This window comes from Gallinula chloropus (assembly GCF_964237585.1).
Source record: "Gallinula chloropus genome assembly, chromosome: 1".
NCBI lineage: Eukaryota > Metazoa > Chordata > Aves > Gruiformes > Rallidae > Gallinula > Gallinula chloropus.
In genome coordinates this window covers 66,615,693-66,634,355 of record NC_140085.1, presented here as the reverse complement: position 1 = coordinate 66,634,355, position 18,663 = coordinate 66,615,693, and the positions used below count along the sequence as shown (strand labels likewise).

General features: G+C 49.5%; 4 protein-coding genes across 4 annotated transcripts; 1 reads left to right on the top strand and 3 right to left on the bottom strand.

Annotated features, from left to right (window-relative positions):
* Positions 1–3,116: 3,116 nt before the first annotated feature.
* LOC311193370 (olfactory receptor 10R2-like) lies at positions 3,117–4,046 on the bottom strand (the record flags this gene model as incomplete). The annotated part of the gene is made up of 1 exon (XM_084266174.1): positions 3,117–4,046. The coding sequence occupies one exon, from the start codon at positions 4,044–4,046 to the stop codon at positions 3,117–3,119; it is 930 nt and encodes a 309-aa protein (XP_084122300.1).
* A 5,222-nt stretch (positions 4,047–9,268) lies between these two features.
* On the top strand, positions 9,269–10,198 carry LOC311193284 (olfactory receptor 10R2-like; the record flags this gene model as incomplete). Its single annotated transcript, XM_084266057.1, has 1 exon — positions 9,269–10,198. The coding sequence occupies one exon, from the start codon at positions 9,269–9,271 to the stop codon at positions 10,196–10,198; it is 930 nt and encodes a 309-aa protein (XP_084122183.1).
* Positions 10,199–14,818: 4,620 nt separating this feature from the next.
* LOC311193197 (uncharacterized protein) lies at positions 14,819–15,325 on the bottom strand (the record flags this gene model as incomplete). The annotated part of the gene is made up of 1 exon (XM_084265932.1): positions 14,819–15,325. The coding sequence occupies one exon, from the start codon at positions 15,323–15,325 to the stop codon at positions 14,819–14,821; it is 507 nt and encodes a 168-aa protein (XP_084122058.1).
* A 2,584-nt stretch (positions 15,326–17,909) lies between these two features.
* On the bottom strand, positions 17,910–18,416 carry LOC311193093 (histone H2A-like; the record flags this gene model as incomplete). Its single annotated transcript, XM_084265820.1, has 1 exon — positions 17,910–18,416. The coding sequence occupies one exon, from the start codon at positions 18,414–18,416 to the stop codon at positions 17,910–17,912; it is 507 nt and encodes a 168-aa protein (XP_084121946.1).
* Positions 18,417–18,663: the final 247 nt, after the last annotated feature.

Below are 18,663 nucleotides of genomic sequence, written 5' to 3'. Positions count from 1 at the left end.
GCTGTAAATGGCAGCAGGCATTTTCACAGCCTTCAAGGCATGTGACAGGTGAGCAAATAGATGCAAAAAGAAGAAAGGAAAGGAGTGCAGAGGGGAACAGGGCTCTACACACAGCTGCAGAGTCAGTGTTTTGGATGAAGGGGGGATCCTGGAACTGATGCCTTGAAAAGCCAATATCAAAACTCAATAATCTTGGTGACTGTTAAGCAGGTATTCTTTATTGCAGCACTGGGCACACATGGGATCGCGTCTCCAAATGTCTGCGCCGATTAAAGCCAAATTCTTCATGTTTATACAGATTAACTCTACATATTCATTATAATTCCTACAAAAAGACAGGGTTATGCAAAATATTTCCAGGAAGTCATGTACATTAACTCCTCCCAGATAGAGTATGTTCAGTGACACTCAGGGGGTCTTCTGGTGGTCTTCAGGGATGAAGGCTGAACATCTTCCTCTCTCAGCACATGCTCTTTACGTTTTTCTCCATAGTTACCAAAACACATTCCTGAGCTCAAAAACGCATTCCTGCACAAACTAGCTAGGAACCCCTTTTAGCTGAAAACAAGATAGACCCTGTCTCTTAACTGGTCATTGGTCTCATTATTTATGTCTCCCCTATCTTCAGTTTCTTCATCATCAAGGCTGTTCCACTGTCATGGCTAAATTTTGTACCCGCTTTCAGAGACTGCTTACAGGGGTGCAGCCATATTCTACTAAAATCTAAAACAAATAGGTTCTTAAAACATGAAAATTCTTATATTAAAGTGATATTGTCTCTTAAGCTACATCTTCATCAATCTATTCAGCATTATTACATTCCACACAATCAGAACTATAGCGAGAACGATCATGGGCAGTGATCATGGGAAAATGGGAGAGGACAAAGTCCCAGAGCTGCTGGGGCACAAGGTAACAAGAGCTATAGGTAGTGCCCAGGAAGAGCCCTCTGCCTTAAACAGTTCATGCATAAAGAAATGAAATGAGGCACATTTGGCCTTTCCAAGAGGGCGACCCTTGTTTCTTGATCCTGATCACAGGTTAACATTCCCAAGTTACCACCTGTCCGATGGAGCACAACACCAGCAGGAGCTGAGCTTTTACTCCTGACCAGCTGCCACTGAAAGAAACGAGAAGCCACATTTGTATCTTCTGTATTTTTATGGACATGGGGGTGGACAAAGTAAGAGATAAGGTGTGTGCCCCCTGTGCACGGGCAGTACGAGACTGAGGAGGGTCCCAGGGTAGGTGGGCAAGTGGGAGTCACTGCAAGAGCTGGGAGCATTCTTCCCCACTGCATCTGCTGAGCCAGAGTTCCCTGCACCAGTGCCTGCAGTGGCTGTGCCAAGAGTCCCGGGGCTGTGGCAGAAGGGGAGAGCTGCAGACCTGGTGGTGCTGGTTGCCATGGCCAAGGAAGGTGGAGAAGCAGAGGTCATCATCTGCCCTTGTTTTGGCAGATGAACTGTCCCATGTAGCATTGCCTCTGCTCACAACCCCAGGGGCTTCATGAGGAGTTGTCTGGTGTCCCTGTGCAGCCAGCCCGGAGCATCATTGCCAGCAGCAGATATGTAAATACTTTCAGAGCAAGAAGACTTAACTTCTAACAGCCCCCACTGTGGCCCCAGTTAGAGCACATCAAGAGCACTGGGAATCACCCATGCTGCTTGCAGAAGTCCCCTCAGACTTGCTATGAAAACACTGACTCCTTAATGAAGACTCCGGAGCTTCTCCTCCAGGTGCCATGGGACTCTCCCTGTGCCATTTGGGTAAGCAGAGCCTCAGCCCCCTGGCTCCGGGGGGGGGGGTAGGGGTAATGACCCGGGCTGGACACTCTATGCCTCCAGCTGCTGTTGCACAGCAGCTATTACCATCTCTTAACTATGTTATCTCAGAGGTGCTACCGCTGATGCCGAGGGGCTCAGCCTTGGCCAGCGGTGGGTCTGTCTTGGAGCCATCTGCATTGGCTCCACAGGACACGGGGGAAGCTTCCAGCAGCTTCTCACATGTCACCCCTGTAGTCATCCCCCACTGCCAAAACCTTGCTATTCAAACCCACTACACACCTGCATGCTTGGCTCTTGAGCCACTGTCATCTGCTCCTCCCTTCCCTGCAGTGCTCTTCAGCTCTGCTTCCCTTGCCATCTTAGGGATGAAGTGACTGTTGTCAGGATACCCACTGTGAAATCCACCCCAAAACCCAACCCCCTGAGGCTGTCCCTCAAGGGTAAAAGAAGCAGGGATGGTGCTGAGAACTGCTCCTGCAGTCCTGGCCTGTGATGGCAATCCTGCCCTGGGATTTGAAGGAAGGTTTGGAAAGAAAGGCACCCACCTCTTGTGCCCTTGGTGGTCAGCTACAGGCAGTCCAGTGGAACATAACAGCGAGATGGAGCATAGGCTCACATTTTGTGGCCAAAGGGAGACATCCTGTCAAGGGCATCAGCTCAGGAGGGCTTAAGCTGACACATCATTTCAAAAGCAAGACATGGTAAAGAAGGAATGGGCAGAATCTTGCAGGATGCTTGGAGTTAGCCAGGTTCAGTGCTCTGAGCAAGTTGTTCTAAAGCATTGTGTGGTGTCTTTGGAAAGAAGGAGATTTTAGCAGGCCATAGATTGGGTGTGTGCAGGAAGGGAGAACCTGAGATGCAAACCACACAGTTCTCAGATGGGAAAGAGGTACTCACATGGGCACCGAGAGACCTGCTCTTTGCTTCCAGCCTTGCTGAATCTGACCTGGGTGGAAGAACTTGAGGGAGATAACTGGAAATAAGGCTGAAGAATAAGCAGAAAAAGCCCACGACCCTGAGGAGCAAGGTGTTGGATCCCTGGTTTGGAGATATATAGTGCTCCCTCAAACTCTACTAGGGCTGTGCACAGGCTGCCCAGCCATGAGGTAGGGCGAGGTTTGGCTCTGTGGCATAACTAGGGCAGACATCTTCTGATAGAGGAGAATCAGATCAGCTCCCTGGACAGACCTTCTGCTGTTATGCATTATCAGAGGATTATCTGGGTGGACATTCCAAATTGGATTGTACCCTCCCCATTATCAGTGGCAATGTAGAAAACAAGGCTATGGGCAGAGCCCATTCACACCAGACATTCAAGGAGCTCCCTTCACCTCATCCAGTGCACAACTTTCTTCTCAGGCTTTTGCACAGGGCCAAGTGCACATCCTTGTTCCTCAGGCTATAAACCACAGGGTTCAGCAAGGGAGTCACCACAGTGTAAGTGACAGAAATGAGAGTGTCCTCCTCCAGGGAATAGGTGGATTTGGGCCTTAAGTAGATGATGGAGGCACACCCAAAGTGCACCACAACCACAATGAGATGGGAGGCACAGGTGGAAAAGGCTTTACGTTTCCCCTCAGTAGAGGGGATCTTGAGGATGGTGCTAAAGATCAAAACGTACGAGAGAAGAATCAACAAGAATGAGCCAAGCACTACCACCACACAAAAAATAAAGATTACTACCTCAATTCCATTATTTTTTGTGCAAGCTGCCTGAATGACAGGACCCATGTCACAGAAGAAGTGATTAATTTCCTTCTCTCCACAGAACGGCAATGTGAATATAAAGTAAGTGTCTATCAGTGACAACGTAAAGCCAGTCATCGTTACAAAGGCCACTATCTGGCCACATACCCTGCCGTTCATGAGGACTCTGTAATGCAAAGGTTTACATATAGCCACACATCGGTCATACCCCATTGCTGTTAGAAGCATACAGTTAGTGCCTCCAAAGCCAATGAAGACAAACATCTGCAGAGCACATCCAGTGAATGAAATGGACTTCTCTTCTGTTATTAGGTTTGCCAACATCTTGGGGATGACAGCAAAGGTATAGCAGGTTTCTGAAAAAGAGAGAACGGAAAGGAAGAAATACATGGGGATGTGAAGGTGACGATGAAGCCTGATGATTGTCATGAGCAGGATGTTTCCAGTGAGGGTGACCAGGTATGTCAGGAAGAAAAGGACAAATAAGGGGATCCGCAGCTCTGGAAAGCGTGAAAATCCAATCAAGACAAACCCCATCACGTTGGTTTCATTCATCGTGAAGTTTCCGACCTAGAAAGAGGCAGTTGGCAAAAAGAAATCTTACATGAAAGTAACAAAACCACTTCCCCTGAATGATCCCCAAAGCAGAATGCAACTGCAGGGAACAGGGAACAGTCCTCCAAGACAAACGGACAGTATTTCTGTGCTGAAGCCATCGTAGTGGTGAGCAAGAGAACTTTGTTTCCTTTTACGTTCTCCACTCCTTTCCAAACTCTCCTTTCGGTCTAGGAATGTGACTAAACCTAGTAGTGTAAAACATTGCTGTGCTGTTGCTTCAGTATGAAGTAAAATGGTAAGAAAGCCAGGTGCGCTACCTGGCTCCAAGGTCAGAGGAGCTGTTAAGTCCAACAGCACTGAACATGCAGGGTAGAAATCGCTCGAGGCTTTTTGCAGCCTGGACCCCACTGGCTTTTATCTCACTGCACAATAAAATCTGGTATTCTGGGACCAGGTTGTCTTCGACTGCAACTGTATCCAAACCCAGACCGGTGGAACACAGGGGAAGGGGAAGATGGGATTATGCTTCAACAGAACCATCACAGTTCTTCTGGTGTTGCTAAATCCAATCAAGACAAGCCATTTCTTTCTACTGTTCAATCCTCAGAAGCCAGTCTTGTCAGACAAACCAGACTGCTGGTTCGTGCAGTTTCTGTATGAGTGCTGCTTAAATACATGTCAAAGTCTTACCTAAAATCAAGCACCATAACTAACAGCTTCATCACAATGCAGCGTGAAGTGAGAGAGGAAAGGCAAAACTAGGGAAGAGCTTGCCTCACACCAGCAGCGCTGCAAAAACTCAAAGAAATGGGGTAAAAACCTTCAATGCTGGCACTGGTCGCACTGCCCTAGAAATCACTGGGAACTCTGCAGTTTTCAGGACCCCTCTACCCAGCTCACCTACACAAGCAATGCCAGAAACCCAGCGTGGACTTGCCAAAGCCGCTGGCACCTCTCACCCAAAGAAACATACCTCTGATGACCACGCTAAAATCACAGATTGATGCAAACTTTGCTCAGTCTCACCAATCATTTCATTCCTGAGATGTCAGTAGCAGTCTTTCCCCTGGCATGAACTGGGAAGGAAAGGGGATAGACATCATAACTACCATTCGATTAGGAGAAAAACCAGCTGTTAGAAATGCAGGGCACAGAGCAAGTCTTCTGAACGCCCGCAATTCATACAAGTCACATTTTATACATCCTGTGAGACCTCTGGGGCATAGTCTTTGTGGTTAATCAAAACCCTGGACTAATTGGCAGCAGTATCATCAGTGGGGCATAATAAAATACTGCTAATGTCACAGTGTGAATTCATAAATGGAAAAAGAAGGGCAATGAAAGAAAGCATCATTGCAATTAGAATTAAAAGCTGTTCTCTCAAAAAAGGGAAAAGTTGTGTTCAAAACGATCAGAAGTGGGTTTTTTAATATTATGGCTGGAAAACGGTTTTGCTTTCAAGTGGGGCTGGGGAAGATTCCTTCCACACAGTCTAACGCTTTGGAATTGTTTGTAAATAACAAGGTACATTAAGATGGGAAATTCTTGTTAGCGCAATTGGAGTAACGAGTCACAAGACCAACTTTTGGGCCAGGAAATCAATGAGTCAACCAAATGCAATATGTCATTATGACATAAACCGGAAACCTGGGAGTTAACTCTGTCGGAATTGTCCCTGAAGAGTTCAGAATAGAAAGAAACACCATCTCTCAGACCGTGTTACTTAGTTTTGATGGCAATTATTTTTTCCTTTGCAAGCTTTTCTGTCCAGCTGTGAGCTCAAGAAACTATAATACAGCTAAGGTTGTTAGGAAATCCAGTTTTGCCATAGGCTTAGTAAGTTTAGGCTTTAAGAGAACCACGAGTATCAGATGACTTTCAAGAGAAAACCAGCACTCACACCAATGGTATCACCACAGGAGTTACGGTACTGAGGTCTGAGGCACTATTAATCCCCACCTGTCTCAGGGCTTCTTCTGAATTATCCAAGTTAGGACTAGAAACCAGTCTCCAGCCTTGGCTCCAGGCACTTGGAAACCCTTCTACTCTGAGTTACACTGAATAGGTTGCACCCATGGTATGGTTCAGGGAGAGTTAAGCAGTTCAGTGGGAGTCTGTGTCGTAAGTGAGAGTCAGCAGAAGTCTCAGGTGACATTGCATGCATGGGGGTAGAGGAGAGGTAAAGCTTTGCATGTGAGTCTTTGTTTGTAGGGTCACTATCTGATTGCAGGGTGGGGTAAGGCCAGGATACTTCAAAAACTTAGTTCAATTGTCTTAAGGGAACGCTGTAGCAGTCTGAAGTAGGACAGAATGGGACTAAATATACCAGCAATTCATACTGTAACTTAGACAGCATCATCTCCATCACAGGTACTTTTCCAGCACTGAATTAGTGCCCGTGTAACAGCAAGAAAGATAGATTTCCATCAGTCTAACCTTGATCTTCACCTCTGCATGATGAACTGGTGATGTCTTGTTGTCTCCAACATGACTCTCTGGAATATCTCTCTCCTGCTTGTGGCATCACCATAATAACTGTGCGAGCTGGCCTGAGTTTTGAAATCCAACCTTCTCTCCACTACCCTGCAGAGAGCATCGCAAAATGCAGTAAGCCCATACTCGTTGCAGTGAGCTAGTATCAGCATTCTGCTCTAGAGATCAGAATTCTCCAGCAGAAAGAAAAAAAAAAAAAAAAAGGTGGAGATCCTGGCTGGAAGAAATATCCTGGAAGTGGATGAAAATCTTGGAGACCACAGAGCTGGGTGGATATCAATGTCAGGGGGTGTGCAGGGACCTTTACCAGCAGCCTCTGAAACTGGTATCAGTGAAAGCTGCACAACACAAACAGATATGAATTTCTAACTGACCTTCCTGGACCTGCAGTAACCTCCCTGATTGGAAGGGATGTTGCAATCTCTGGGTTGTAGAACTGTGAATGTGCTGAACCTCATCAGTTCGTGCGTGTGTGTGTGTGTAAGAGAGAGTGAGAGAAGTAGTCAAGTGGGGGCTAATATTGTTGGTTGCTCAATAAAAACCAGAAACTGAAAGCCAACCTTGGGATAAGATCTGGAAATCCATATTTCTTGCTGTTACACAGGCACTAATTCAGTGCTGGAACAGTAGCTGTGATGGTGTCCTGTTTCTGTCCAGGCCAGAGTTAACCTCCCCAAGCAGCCAACACAGGTGAGCTGAGTCAGCCCGGGCTATTTTCCACACTACCTGATATAGCTTCCCCATAAAAGCAGCTGGTTGGGAAAGAGTAGGGGTTGGTTGTCTCTAGGGTAGTCTGAGTGTGGTTAGAGTGTTGGTCTGTCTGTCCTTGCCATCAGGCAGAACTCTGTAGTTGTTGGGTCAGTAAGGTACTCTGTGTTAGCACTGGGAGTGAGTGTAACTGGCTGTTACTGTTCTACATTCACAGTGATTTTTGTCAGTGAGCTGTCCTTATCCTGGCCCAGGGAGTCTCTGTCTCTCCTATGGGAGTCAGTGAGTGGCCTGTGGTGCTCAGCTGCTGTCTGGGGCTGAACAACTACAACTGGAGATGAGGCTGTCTAAGTTACAGTATGAACTGCTGGCATATTCAATGGCTGTATCTAGAATGCATCCTGTTATGGTCAAAGATTGTCCAAGGTTCCTTGATATTTAGTGCAGCCTCAAGAGCTTGTATGGTGAAACAGACTGGTCTTCCTTGGAAGGGTTTCCAAGTGCCTGGAGCCAAGGCTGGAGACTAAGCTGGAAAAGGTGTATATCTTTCTCTTTGACTGGTTTCTAGCCCTAACTTGGATAATTCAGAAGAAGCCCTGAGACAGGTGGGGATTAATAGTGCCTCAGACCTCAGTACCATAACTCCTGTGGTGATACCATTGGTGTGAGTGCTGGTTTTCTCTTGAAAGTCATCTGATACTCGTGGTTCTCTTAAAGCCTAAACTTACTAAGCCTATGGCAAAACTGGATTTCCTAACAACCTTAGCTGTATTATAGTTTCTTGAGCTCACAGCTGGACAGAAAAGCTTGCAAAGGAAAAAATAATTGCCATCAAAACTAAGTAACACGGTCTGAGAGATGGTGTTTCTTTCTATTCTGAACTCTTCAGGGACAATTCCGACAGAGTTAACTCCCAGGTTTCCGGTTTATGTCGTAATGACATATTGCATTTGGTTGACTCATTGATTTCCTGGCCCAAAAGTTGGTCTTGTGACTCGTTACTCCAATTGCGCTAACAAGAATTTCCCATCTTAATGTACCTTGTTATTTACAAACAATTCCAAAGCGTTAGACTGTGTGGAAGGAATCTTCCCCAGCCCCCACTTGAAAGCAAAACCGTTTTCCAGCCATAATATTAAAAAAAACCACTTCTGATCGTTTTGAACACAACTTTTCCCTTTTTTGAGAGAACAGCTTTTAATTCTAATTGCAATGATGCTTTCTTTCATTGCCCTTCTTTTTCCATTTATGAATTCACACTGTGACATTAGCAGTATTTTATTATGCCCCACTGATGATACTGCTGCCAATTAGTCCAGGGTTTTGATTAACCACAAAGACTATGCCCCAGAGGTCTCACAGGATGTATAAAATGTGACTTGTATGAATTGCGGGCGTTCAGAAGACTTGCTCTGTGCCCTGCATTTCTAACAGCTGTTTTTTCTCCTAATCAAATGGTAGTTATGATGTCTATCCCCTTTCCTTCCCAGTTCATGCCAGAGGAGAGGAAAGACTGCTACTGACATCTCAGGAATGAAATGATTGGCAAGACTGAGCAAAGTTTGCATCAATCTGTGATTTTAGCGTGGTCATCAGAGGTATGTTTCTTTGGGTGAGAGGTGCCAGCGGCTTTGGCAAGTCCACGCTGGGTTTCTGGCATTGCTTGTGTAGGTGAGCTGGGCTGAGGGGTCCTGAAAACTGCAGAGTTCCCAGTGATTTGTAGGGCAGTGCGACCAGTGCCAGTGATGAAGGGTTTTACACTACTACGTTTAATCACATTCCTAGACCGAAAGGAGAGTTTGGAAAGGAGCGGGGAACGTAAAAGGAAACAAAGTGCTCTTGCTCACCACTACGATGGCTTCAGCACAGAAATACTGTCCGTTTGTCTTGGAGGACTGTTCCCTGCAGTTGCATTCTGCTTTGGGGATCATTCAGGGGAAGTGGTTTTGTTAATTTCCTCACCATTCACGTCAGATTTCGTTTTGCCAACTGCCTCTTTCTAGGTCGGAAACTTCACGATGAATGAAACCAACGTGATGGGGTTTGTCTTGATTGGATTTTCACGCTTTCCAGAGCTGCGGATCCCCTTATTTGTCTTTTTCTTCCTGACATACCTGGTCACCCTCACTGGAAACATCCTGCTCATGACAATCATCAGGCTTCATCGTCACCTTCACATCCCCATGTATTTCTTCCTTTCCGTTCTCTCTTTTTCAGAAATTACCTATACACTTGCTGTCATCCCCAAGATGCTGGCAAACCTAATAACAGAAAAGAAGTCCATTTCTTTCACTGGATGTGCTCTGCAGATGTTTGTCTTCATTGGCTTTGGAGGCATTAACTGTATGCTTCTAACAGCAATGGGGTATGACCGATGTGTGGCTATATGTAAACCTTTGCATTACAGAGTCCTCATGAACGACAGGGTGTGTGGCCAGATAGTGGCCTTTGTAACGGTGATTTGCTTTGCCATATCCCTGATAGAGATCTACCTTATATTCACATTGCCCTTCTGTGGAGAGAAGGAAATTAATCACTACTTCTGTGACATGGGTCCTGTCATTCGGGCAGCTTGCACGGAAAATAATGGAATTGAGGTAGTAATCTTTATTTTTTGTGTGGTGGTAGTGCTTGGCTCATTCTTCTTGATTCTTCTCTCATATGTTTTGATCTTTAGCACCATCCTCAAGATCCCCTCTACTGAGGGGAAACGTAAAGCCTTTTCCACCTGTGCCTCCCATCTCATTGTGGTTGTGGTGCACTTTGGGTGTGCCTCCATCATCTATTTAAGGCCCAAATCCACCTATTCCCTGGAGGAGGACACTCTGATTTCTGTCACTTACACTGTGGTGACTCCCTTGCTGAACCCTGTGGTTTATAGCCTGAGGAACAAGGATGTGCACTTGGCCCTGCGCAAAGGCCTGAGAAGAAAGTTGTGCACTGGATGAGGTGAAGGGAGCTCCTTGAATGTCTGGTGTGAATGGGCTCTGCCCATAGCCTTGTTTTGTACTTTGGCACGGAAAATGGGGAGGGCACAATCCAATTTGCAATGTCCACCCAGATAATCCTCTGATAATGCATAACAGCAGAAAGTCTGTCCAGGGAGCTGATCTGATTCTCCTCTATCAGAAGACGTCTGCCCTAGTTATGCCACAGAGCCAAACCTCGCCCTACCTCATGGCTGGGCAGCCTGTGCACAGCCCTAGTAGAGTTTGAGGGAGCACTATATATCTCCAAACCAGGGATCCAACACCTTGCTCCTCAGGGGCGTGGGCTTTTTCTGCTCATTCTTCAGCCTTATTTCCAGTTATCTCCCTCAGGTTCTTCCACCCAGGTCAGATTCAGCAAGGCTGGAAGCAAAGAGCAGGTCTCTCGGTGCCCATGTGAGTACCTCTTTCCCATCTGAGAGTGGTGTGGTTTGCATCTCAGGTTCTCCCTTCCTGCACACACCCAATCTATGGCCTGCTAAAATCTCCTTCTTTCCAAACACACCACACAATGCTTTAGAACAACTTGCTCAGAGCACTGAACCTTGCCAACTCCAAGCATCCTGCAAGATTCTGCCCATTCCTTCTTTACCATGTCTTGCTTTTGAAATGATGTGTCAGCTTAAGCCCTCCTGAGCTGATGCCCTTGACAGGATGTCTCCCTTTGGCCACAAAATGTGAGCCTATGCTCCATCTTGCTGTTATGTTCCACTGGACTGCCTGTGGCTGACCACCAAGGGCACAAGAGGTGGGTGCCTTTCTTTCCAAACCTTCCTTCAAATCCCAGGGCAGGATTGCCATCACAGGCCAGGACTGCAGGAGCAGTTCTCAGCACCATCCCTGCTTCTTTTACCCTTGAGGGACAGCCTCAGGGGGTTGGGTTTTGGGGTGGATTTCACAGTGGGTATCCTGACAACAGTCACTTCATCCCTAAGATGGCAAGGGAAGCAGAGCTGAAGAGCACTGCAGGGAAGGGAGGAGCAGATGACAGTGGCTCAAGAGCCAAGCATGCAGGTGTGTAGTGGGTTTGAATAGCAAGGTTTTGGCATTGTGGGATGACTACAGGGGTGACATGTGAGAAGCTGCTGGAAGCTTCCCCCGTGTCCTGTAGAGCCAATGCAGATGGCTCCAAGACAGACCCACTGCTGGCCAAGGCTGAGCCCCTCGGCATCAGCGGTAGCACCTCTGAGATAACATAGTTAAGAGATGGTAATAGCTGCTGTGCAACAGCAGCTGGAGGCATAGAGTGTTCAGCCCGGGTCACTACCCCTACCCCTCCACGGAGCCAGGGGGCTGAGGCTCTGCTTACCCAAATGGCACAGGGAGAGTCCCATGGCACCCGGAGGAGAAGCGCAGGAGTCTTCATTAAGGAGTCAGTGTTTTGATAGCAGGTCTGGGGGGACTTCTGCAAGCAGCATGGGTGATTCCCAGTGCTCTTGATGTGCTCTAACTATGGCCACAGTGGGGGCTGTTAGAAGTTAAGTCTTCTTGCTCTGAAAGCATTTACATATCTTCTGTTGGCAATGATGCTCTGGGCTGGCTGCACAGGGACACCAGACAACTCCTGGTGAAGCCCCTGGGGTTGTGAGCAAAGTCAATGCTTCAAGGGACAGTTCCTCTGCCAAAACAAGGGCAGATGATGACCTCTGCTTCCTTGGCCATGGCAACCAGCACCACCGGGTCTGCAGCTCTCCCCTTCTGCCACAGCCCCGGGACTCTTGGCACAGCCACTGCAGGCACTGGTGCAGGGAACACAGGCTCGGCAGATGCAGTGGGGAAGAATGCTCCCAGCTCTTGCAGTGACTCCCACTTGCCCACCTACCCTGGGACCCTCCTCAGTCTCATACTGCCCGTGCACAGGGGGAACACACCTTATCTCTTGCCTTGTCCACCCTCATGTCCATAAAAATACAGAAGACACAAATGTGGCTTCTCGTTTCTTTCAGGGGCAGCTGGTCAGGAGTAAAAGCTCAGCTCCTGCTGGTGTTGTGCTCCATCGGACAGGTGGTAACTTGGGAATGCTAACCTGTGATCAGGATCAAGAAACAAGGGTCACCTTCTTGGAAAGGCCAAATGTGCCTCATTTCATTTCTTTATGCATGAACTGTTTAAGGCAGAGGGCCCTTCCTGGGCACTACCTCTAGCTCTTGTTACCTTGTGCCCCAGCAACTCTGGGACTTTGTCCTCTCCCGCTTTCCCATGATCACTGCCCATGGTCATTCTCGCTACAGTTCTGATTCAGTGAAACGTAATAATGCTGAATAGATTGATGCAGATGTAGCTTAAGAAACAATATCACTTTAATATAAGAATTTTCATGTTTTAAGAATCTATTTGTTTTAGATTTTAGTAGAATATGGCTGCACCCCTGTAAGCAGTCTCTGAAAGCGGGTACAAAATTTAGCCATGACAGTGGAACAGCCTTGATGATAAAGAAACTGAAGATAGGGGAGACATAAATAATGAGACCAATGACCAGTTAAGAGACAGCGTCTATCTTGTTTTCAGCTAAAAGGGGTTCCTAACTAGTTTGTGCAGGAATGTGTTTTTGAGCTCAGGAATGTGTTTTGGTATCTATGGAGAAAAGCGTAAAGAGCATGTGCTGAGAGAGGAAGATGTTCAGCCTTCATCCCTGAAGACCACCGGAAGACCCCCTGAGTGTCACTGAACATGCTCTATCTGGGAGGAGTTAATGTACATGACTTCCTGGAAATATTTTGCACAACCCTGTCTTTTTGTAGGAATTATAATGAATATGTAGAGTTAATCTGTATAAACATGAGGAATTTGGCTTTAATCGGCGCAGACATTTGGAGAAGCGATCCCATGTGTGCCCAGTGCTGCAATAAAGAATACCTGCTTAACAGTCACCAAGGTTATTGAGTTTTGATATTGGCTTTTCAAGGCATCAGTTCCAGGATTCCCCCTTCATCCAAAACACTGACTCTGCAGCTGTGTGTAGAGCCCTGTTCCCCTCTGCACTCCCTTTCCTTTCTTCTTTTTGCATCTATTTGCTCACCTGTCACATGCCTTGAAGGCTGTGAAAATGCCTGCTGCCATTTACAGCAGGTCTGCATGTGTTCCCTCTGAGTCCCTCTGCTCTGCCAAAGCTTGGCCCTGCCCAGGTGCCCCATTCACTTCTCAGCCCCACTGTTGTGGGCTCCCCAGCAGTGCCCCAGGCAGTGGAAAAAGCCCCACTGGCTTGGCGATGCCTGCCCGCTCCCCTCACCCCCGTGACTGAGAGACACTGCTCTTCTTTCCCTGTCACGTGGAACGGGGACAAACTTGTGGAGGGGACTGGAAGCCACTGAGCGATCGGGGCCATCAGCTGCAACCTTGTCAGCAGTGACCTTGGAAAGATTCAGGAACGGCATCTGTTCACCCCTCCTCCACTCCAGTCCTGCCCCGTAGCCAGATAAAACACGGGGCGATGGCATGAATGCAGAATATGGCTCCTTTTACAGGCTGACATTCAGGTGCAGATAGTTCACACGCCTCAGGGTAGGTCAAACTCAGGAACATGCACTCCAGCCCCTCTTTCTCATGGCAGGTTATTTTGTGCCAAACTCCTCAACACCAAGCAGGGAGTTTGAAATCTCCTGTAACAGCTGCAGGTGGCCACGGCCATTGGAGCCCTGGCTGTTAGTCAGCAATACCTGTTTTCTTGTATAAATTCCCCATGGTATCAGTATTTGTATCAGGATCATTTACATCAGTAACAAGAAGTTTGTGGTGCGACGAAGGTAATTTCCCAGGTGTCTTAGAGGTGTGTTTATGTGTTACATATTGCCTCTGAGGCTTAAAGACAACAAGAGATGGATGTATCTCTCCCCTTGTCTCCACTGGAAACCACTTCTGCTGTGTGTTAATAGACAAGAGGGAAAGAAGGGTGTTTCAACCATCCCTTGAGCTAAAGCGCTTCATGCTTCATGCTCTACCTGGAAGAAAGGCGGGTGAGCTCAGCCTGGATCCAGAAGCTGGGGTCTCTCTGAGAGCCATGGGGAGACAGGTGTGGAAGAGACTGGCCCTCAGGCTCTGCATGGCAAGCAGCTGTGGGACTCTGGGCAGTGACTGCAGTGAGCCCAAGTGCCTTTCTGCCCTCACTGACCAAGGAGGGTAAGCCCATCTGGACTATGAGGCACTTGTCGGTTCTCCCACAATTCCCCTGTGTGATGGCACAAGGGGAACATCCAGGAACCCGTGCTCTTCCAGAAACCTTTGTCCTCACCATACCTTGCAACCTGTGCTCACACTCTGAGGTGTAGATCCCCTCTTCCCCTCTTAGCTGCTTTCAGACCAAGTACAAACCTGGCCTGGAAGCAAGTGCTGCCTGTCAGGACCATATCAGCAGGAGAAGGAGCCCTATACCCTCCCTCTGCAGAGCTTTATCCCCACGGGCAGCTGCCTGCCCTTGTCCAGACAGGAGACGCTTGTCCAACACACAGCACAACAGTCCCACATGGCACGGCCACAACTTTTAATGTCAACTCCCACCGTGGAGCTGGGATTGTCAAGAGCCACGCAGCCCAGACAACCCTTGCCGTGCCTTGCCGGTGTGGGGCAAGAGCTGCTCCTTTTTGCTCAGTAGGTAGCAGCAGCCGAGCGGGCAGGTGGACGTCTTTGCGTGGGGCATCTCTTCTTACTCTTGGTCATCTTCTTTTTGGAGCGTGAGGCCGCACGCTGGCGTTGGGTGCCGTCGCTGCTGACGCACCTCGGCACATTGCCTCCCAGGAGGTGCCTGAGCACCGAGCTCTTTTGCATGGCCGACTGCAGGTGCGCTGGGGAAATGCAGTGCCGCTTGCTCTTCTTGGCAATCTTGCCGGCCGCGTCCAGGGTCTCTTGGGTCACCCACTGCAGCACCGCGGCCAGGAAGATGGGGGCCTTGGCTCCAACGCGCTCGGTGAAGTGTCCCCTGCGCAGCTGCCTGTCCACACGGCTGATGGAGAAGAGCAGCCCGGCCCGGGAGGTGCGGGAGGTGCGGCTCTTTTTGGCCTTTGCTTCGCTGGCTTCGGAGAGTTGCCCAGAACCTGTGGCTTCGGGCTCCCGCTCCTGCTCCAGCACCACGCAGACCTCCTCGTCTCCAGACATGCTGCTCGCGGCCGCTTGCTCCGGCAGGTGTCTCCGCACTGAGCCTTCTTGTGCCGTGTGTGCCTGGGCAGCAGCAGCAATGACTCTCCTAGGCTGGGGGGACCAATGGTAATGGGCTTCCTCTGTCACCTCACCTCCCCGCTTGTGACATCATCCTTGCCGGCCAATTGTGGCTGAGCTCAGGACGCTGCTCTGCTCCCCAGCTCTGCTCCTGTCTTCCATGGCAGCAGCTGTCCCAGCACTTGGCATGGGGGACTTGCTAGAAGGCCAAGCACTCTCCTCTGCATTCTACTCCCCAGCCCTGTACCAGATCTTCCTTCCGCATCGCCTCGCCTCTCTGTGCAAACCCACACTGCACTCCTGGGAGAAGACCTCCTTCTCCTTGCCTTCCCCATGCCACGAGACACAGGCTGCCCAGACAAGGGGCTCCTTGGGTCCTGCCATTCAGGGCCTATCAGCCCAGAAGTATCCTACCAGAGATGTTACAATCAGTCCGGAGCCTGAATGTTTCCTTGACAGCATCCATTGTTCCCTCCTCCATACCAGCCTTGCCCTTTAGCTGGAAAAAATACCCAGTGTTTGCTTTAGGCATGTGAGAGAGGAGAGCAGGGAGTCCGCTGGGAGTCATGTTTCATCAGGCCATTGGCAAATTCTGCTGGCTTTGGTATTTTCCTGTCTGCTCTCTCCACAAATGTCTGTATAGTAGAGACAGGACAATTCTTCTCTCCCTTTCTCCCTGTACTTCCCTGGGCCTGAAGTTGGCTTCTCCTCACAGCTCTGAAACAGTGCCTCCCATGGTGCTCTCTGTGTTCTTCAGGTATCCCAGAACTACTTCTTACTACTTCTCCTTTGTTCAAGGAGCCTCAAAAGTTTCTTGAGAGCCTGCTTTGAGCTAACTCTTTCGAAGTTGCTCCCACTTGCCTTGCCCTTATTCCAGTACCTGTATGGTAATGGCTACCAGGGCCAGCCAGCTTCCATGTAACATTAGCAAAAGTAATTTTCTTTCAGTTATGGTGTCACGTGCCCCTTTGGGACTGTGAAAGAAGGACACGAAGAGCCCTTTGCTCTTCCAGAAACCATTGCCCCCACCACCCCTCCCAACCTGCACCTGCCCTCTCTGGGTCAGATCCCCTCCTCCCCTCTCAGCTGCTTCCAGACCATGTACAAACCACGTGCTGCCTGTCAGGGCCAGTTGCCCTCCTGGCAGGTTCCTGCCCTCCTTCTCATCGTGGGCAGCCCTACAGCCTCCCTCTGCAGAGCTTTATCCCCATGTCCAGCTCTCTGTCCTTGCCCAGACATGAAAGTCCAACACGCAGCGCCAAAGAACTCCTGTCCCGGCCACAGCAATAAGATGTCATTGATTCCGTACAGCACATTCTAGCCAGGGCCCAGGGGGTGCTTCCAAGCTTGACTGCCTCAAGAGGAGGACACTGATCTTTGGTATAGGAGGATCTTTCCCATCCACATGTCCCATCCTGCCTTCCCTCCTCCTGCCTGACCAAGGAGGCCCATGGAAGCTGCTTTTCATGGGCTGTAGCTGGGCTTCTTTAATAGTCCTCTTCTTGAGAGGTGAGGCAATGGACTTCTTTCTTCAGTGTGCCTCTGCCTTGCAGATGGGGTTGTGCCCCAGGAGGTCCCTACGTTCAGAGTATCTGTCAGCGGTCTGGAGAACACGCCATGGAGAAGTGGCTGTTTCCCTGTGCTCGGCAATATCCTCGGCCTTGCCTACAGTCGTCTGTCAAGCTCTGGCGCACAGGAACCGGGCGTACAGGGGCTCCAGCCCCACGCACGCTGCCTGTTTCCCTTCGCACAGCTGCCTGCCTTTGTTGCTCACACAGATGGCCAGCCTGGTCCTGGAGGAACAGCCTATTTTGACCCTCGCTTCCTTCCCTCCCAAATGGCCTGCAAATGTGGTTTCATGTGCTGTCTCCTGCTCAGGCATTTTTCAAGACGGTGGTCTCTAATCATTCCTCCTTTAGCTTGCCCTGGCAGTTCTTTCTGGTTTTTCTCTTTCCTGACTTTTGTTTCTGGTGTGATTGATTTGATCAAACATTTTTCTTTCTAGAGGCAAGCTCAGTCCCCCCTCTAGCTGGTGCTCGTACCTGCTTGTGAATTTCTTACATCTGCCCCAGCCTTGTAAAAGAGATGTAAGCAGCTCGTGCACCATGGAGGCTTCTTTTCTGATTGAGTCTGTCTTTAAATAAGGGACGAAATGTCCCTTTTGATGGGGGCGCATTGGAACCAATGGGAAGCCGCACTAGATGCTTCTTCTCATGCAACTGGGATGAGGTATCATCAGCACAGCATATTCCTAGTTCCTACACAAACTGACAGGAAATATTATTGTACTCAGGTCCTTCTCTTTTTCTAATTCATAAATATCTGTCAGCTGATTCCCATCTATGTGGCTTTTCCATTTGCATAACTGAATTTCTCCCCAACACACAGCACAACAGTCCCACATGGCACGGCCACAACTTTTAATGTCAACTCCCACCGTGGAGCTGGGATTGTCAAGAGCCACGCAGCCCAGACAACCCTTGCCGTGCCTTGCCGGTGTGGGGCAAGAGCTGCTTCTTTTGGCTCAGTAGGTAGCAGCAGCCGAGCGGGCAGGTGGACGTCTTTGCGTGGGGCATCTCTTCTTACTCTTGGTCATCTTCTTTTTGGAGCGTGAGGCCGCGCGCTGGCGTTGGGTGCCATCGTTGCTGACGCACCTCGGCACGTGGCCTCCCAGGAGGTGCCTGAGCACCGAGCTCCTTTGCATGGCCGACTGCAGGTGCGCTGGGGAAATGCAGTGCCGCTTGCTCTTCTTGGCAATCTTGCCGGCCGCGTCCAGGGTCTCTTGGGTCACCCACTGCAGCACCGCGGCCAGGAAGATGGGGGCCTTGGCTCCAACGCGCTCGGCGAAGTGTCCCCTGCGCAGCTGCCTGTCCACACGGCTGATGGAGAAGAGCAGCCCGGCCCGGGAGGTGCGGGAGGTGCGGCTCTTTTTGGCCTTTGCTTTGCTGACTTCGGAGGGTTGCCCAGAACCTGTGGCTTCGGGCTCCCGCTCCTGCTCCGGCACCACGCAGACCTCCTCGTCTCCAGACATGCTGCTCGCGGCCGCTTGCTCCGGCAGGTGTCTCCGCACTGAGCCTTCTTGTGCCGTGTGTGCCTGGGCAGCAGCAGCAATGGCTCTCCTAGGCTGGGGGGACCAATGGTAATGGGCTTCCTCTGTCACCTCACCTCCCCGCTTGTGACATCATCCTTGCCGGCCAATTGTGGCTGAGCTCAGGACGCTGCTCTGCTCCCCAGCTCTGCTCCTGTCTTCCACGGCAGCAGCTTTCCCAGCGCTTGGC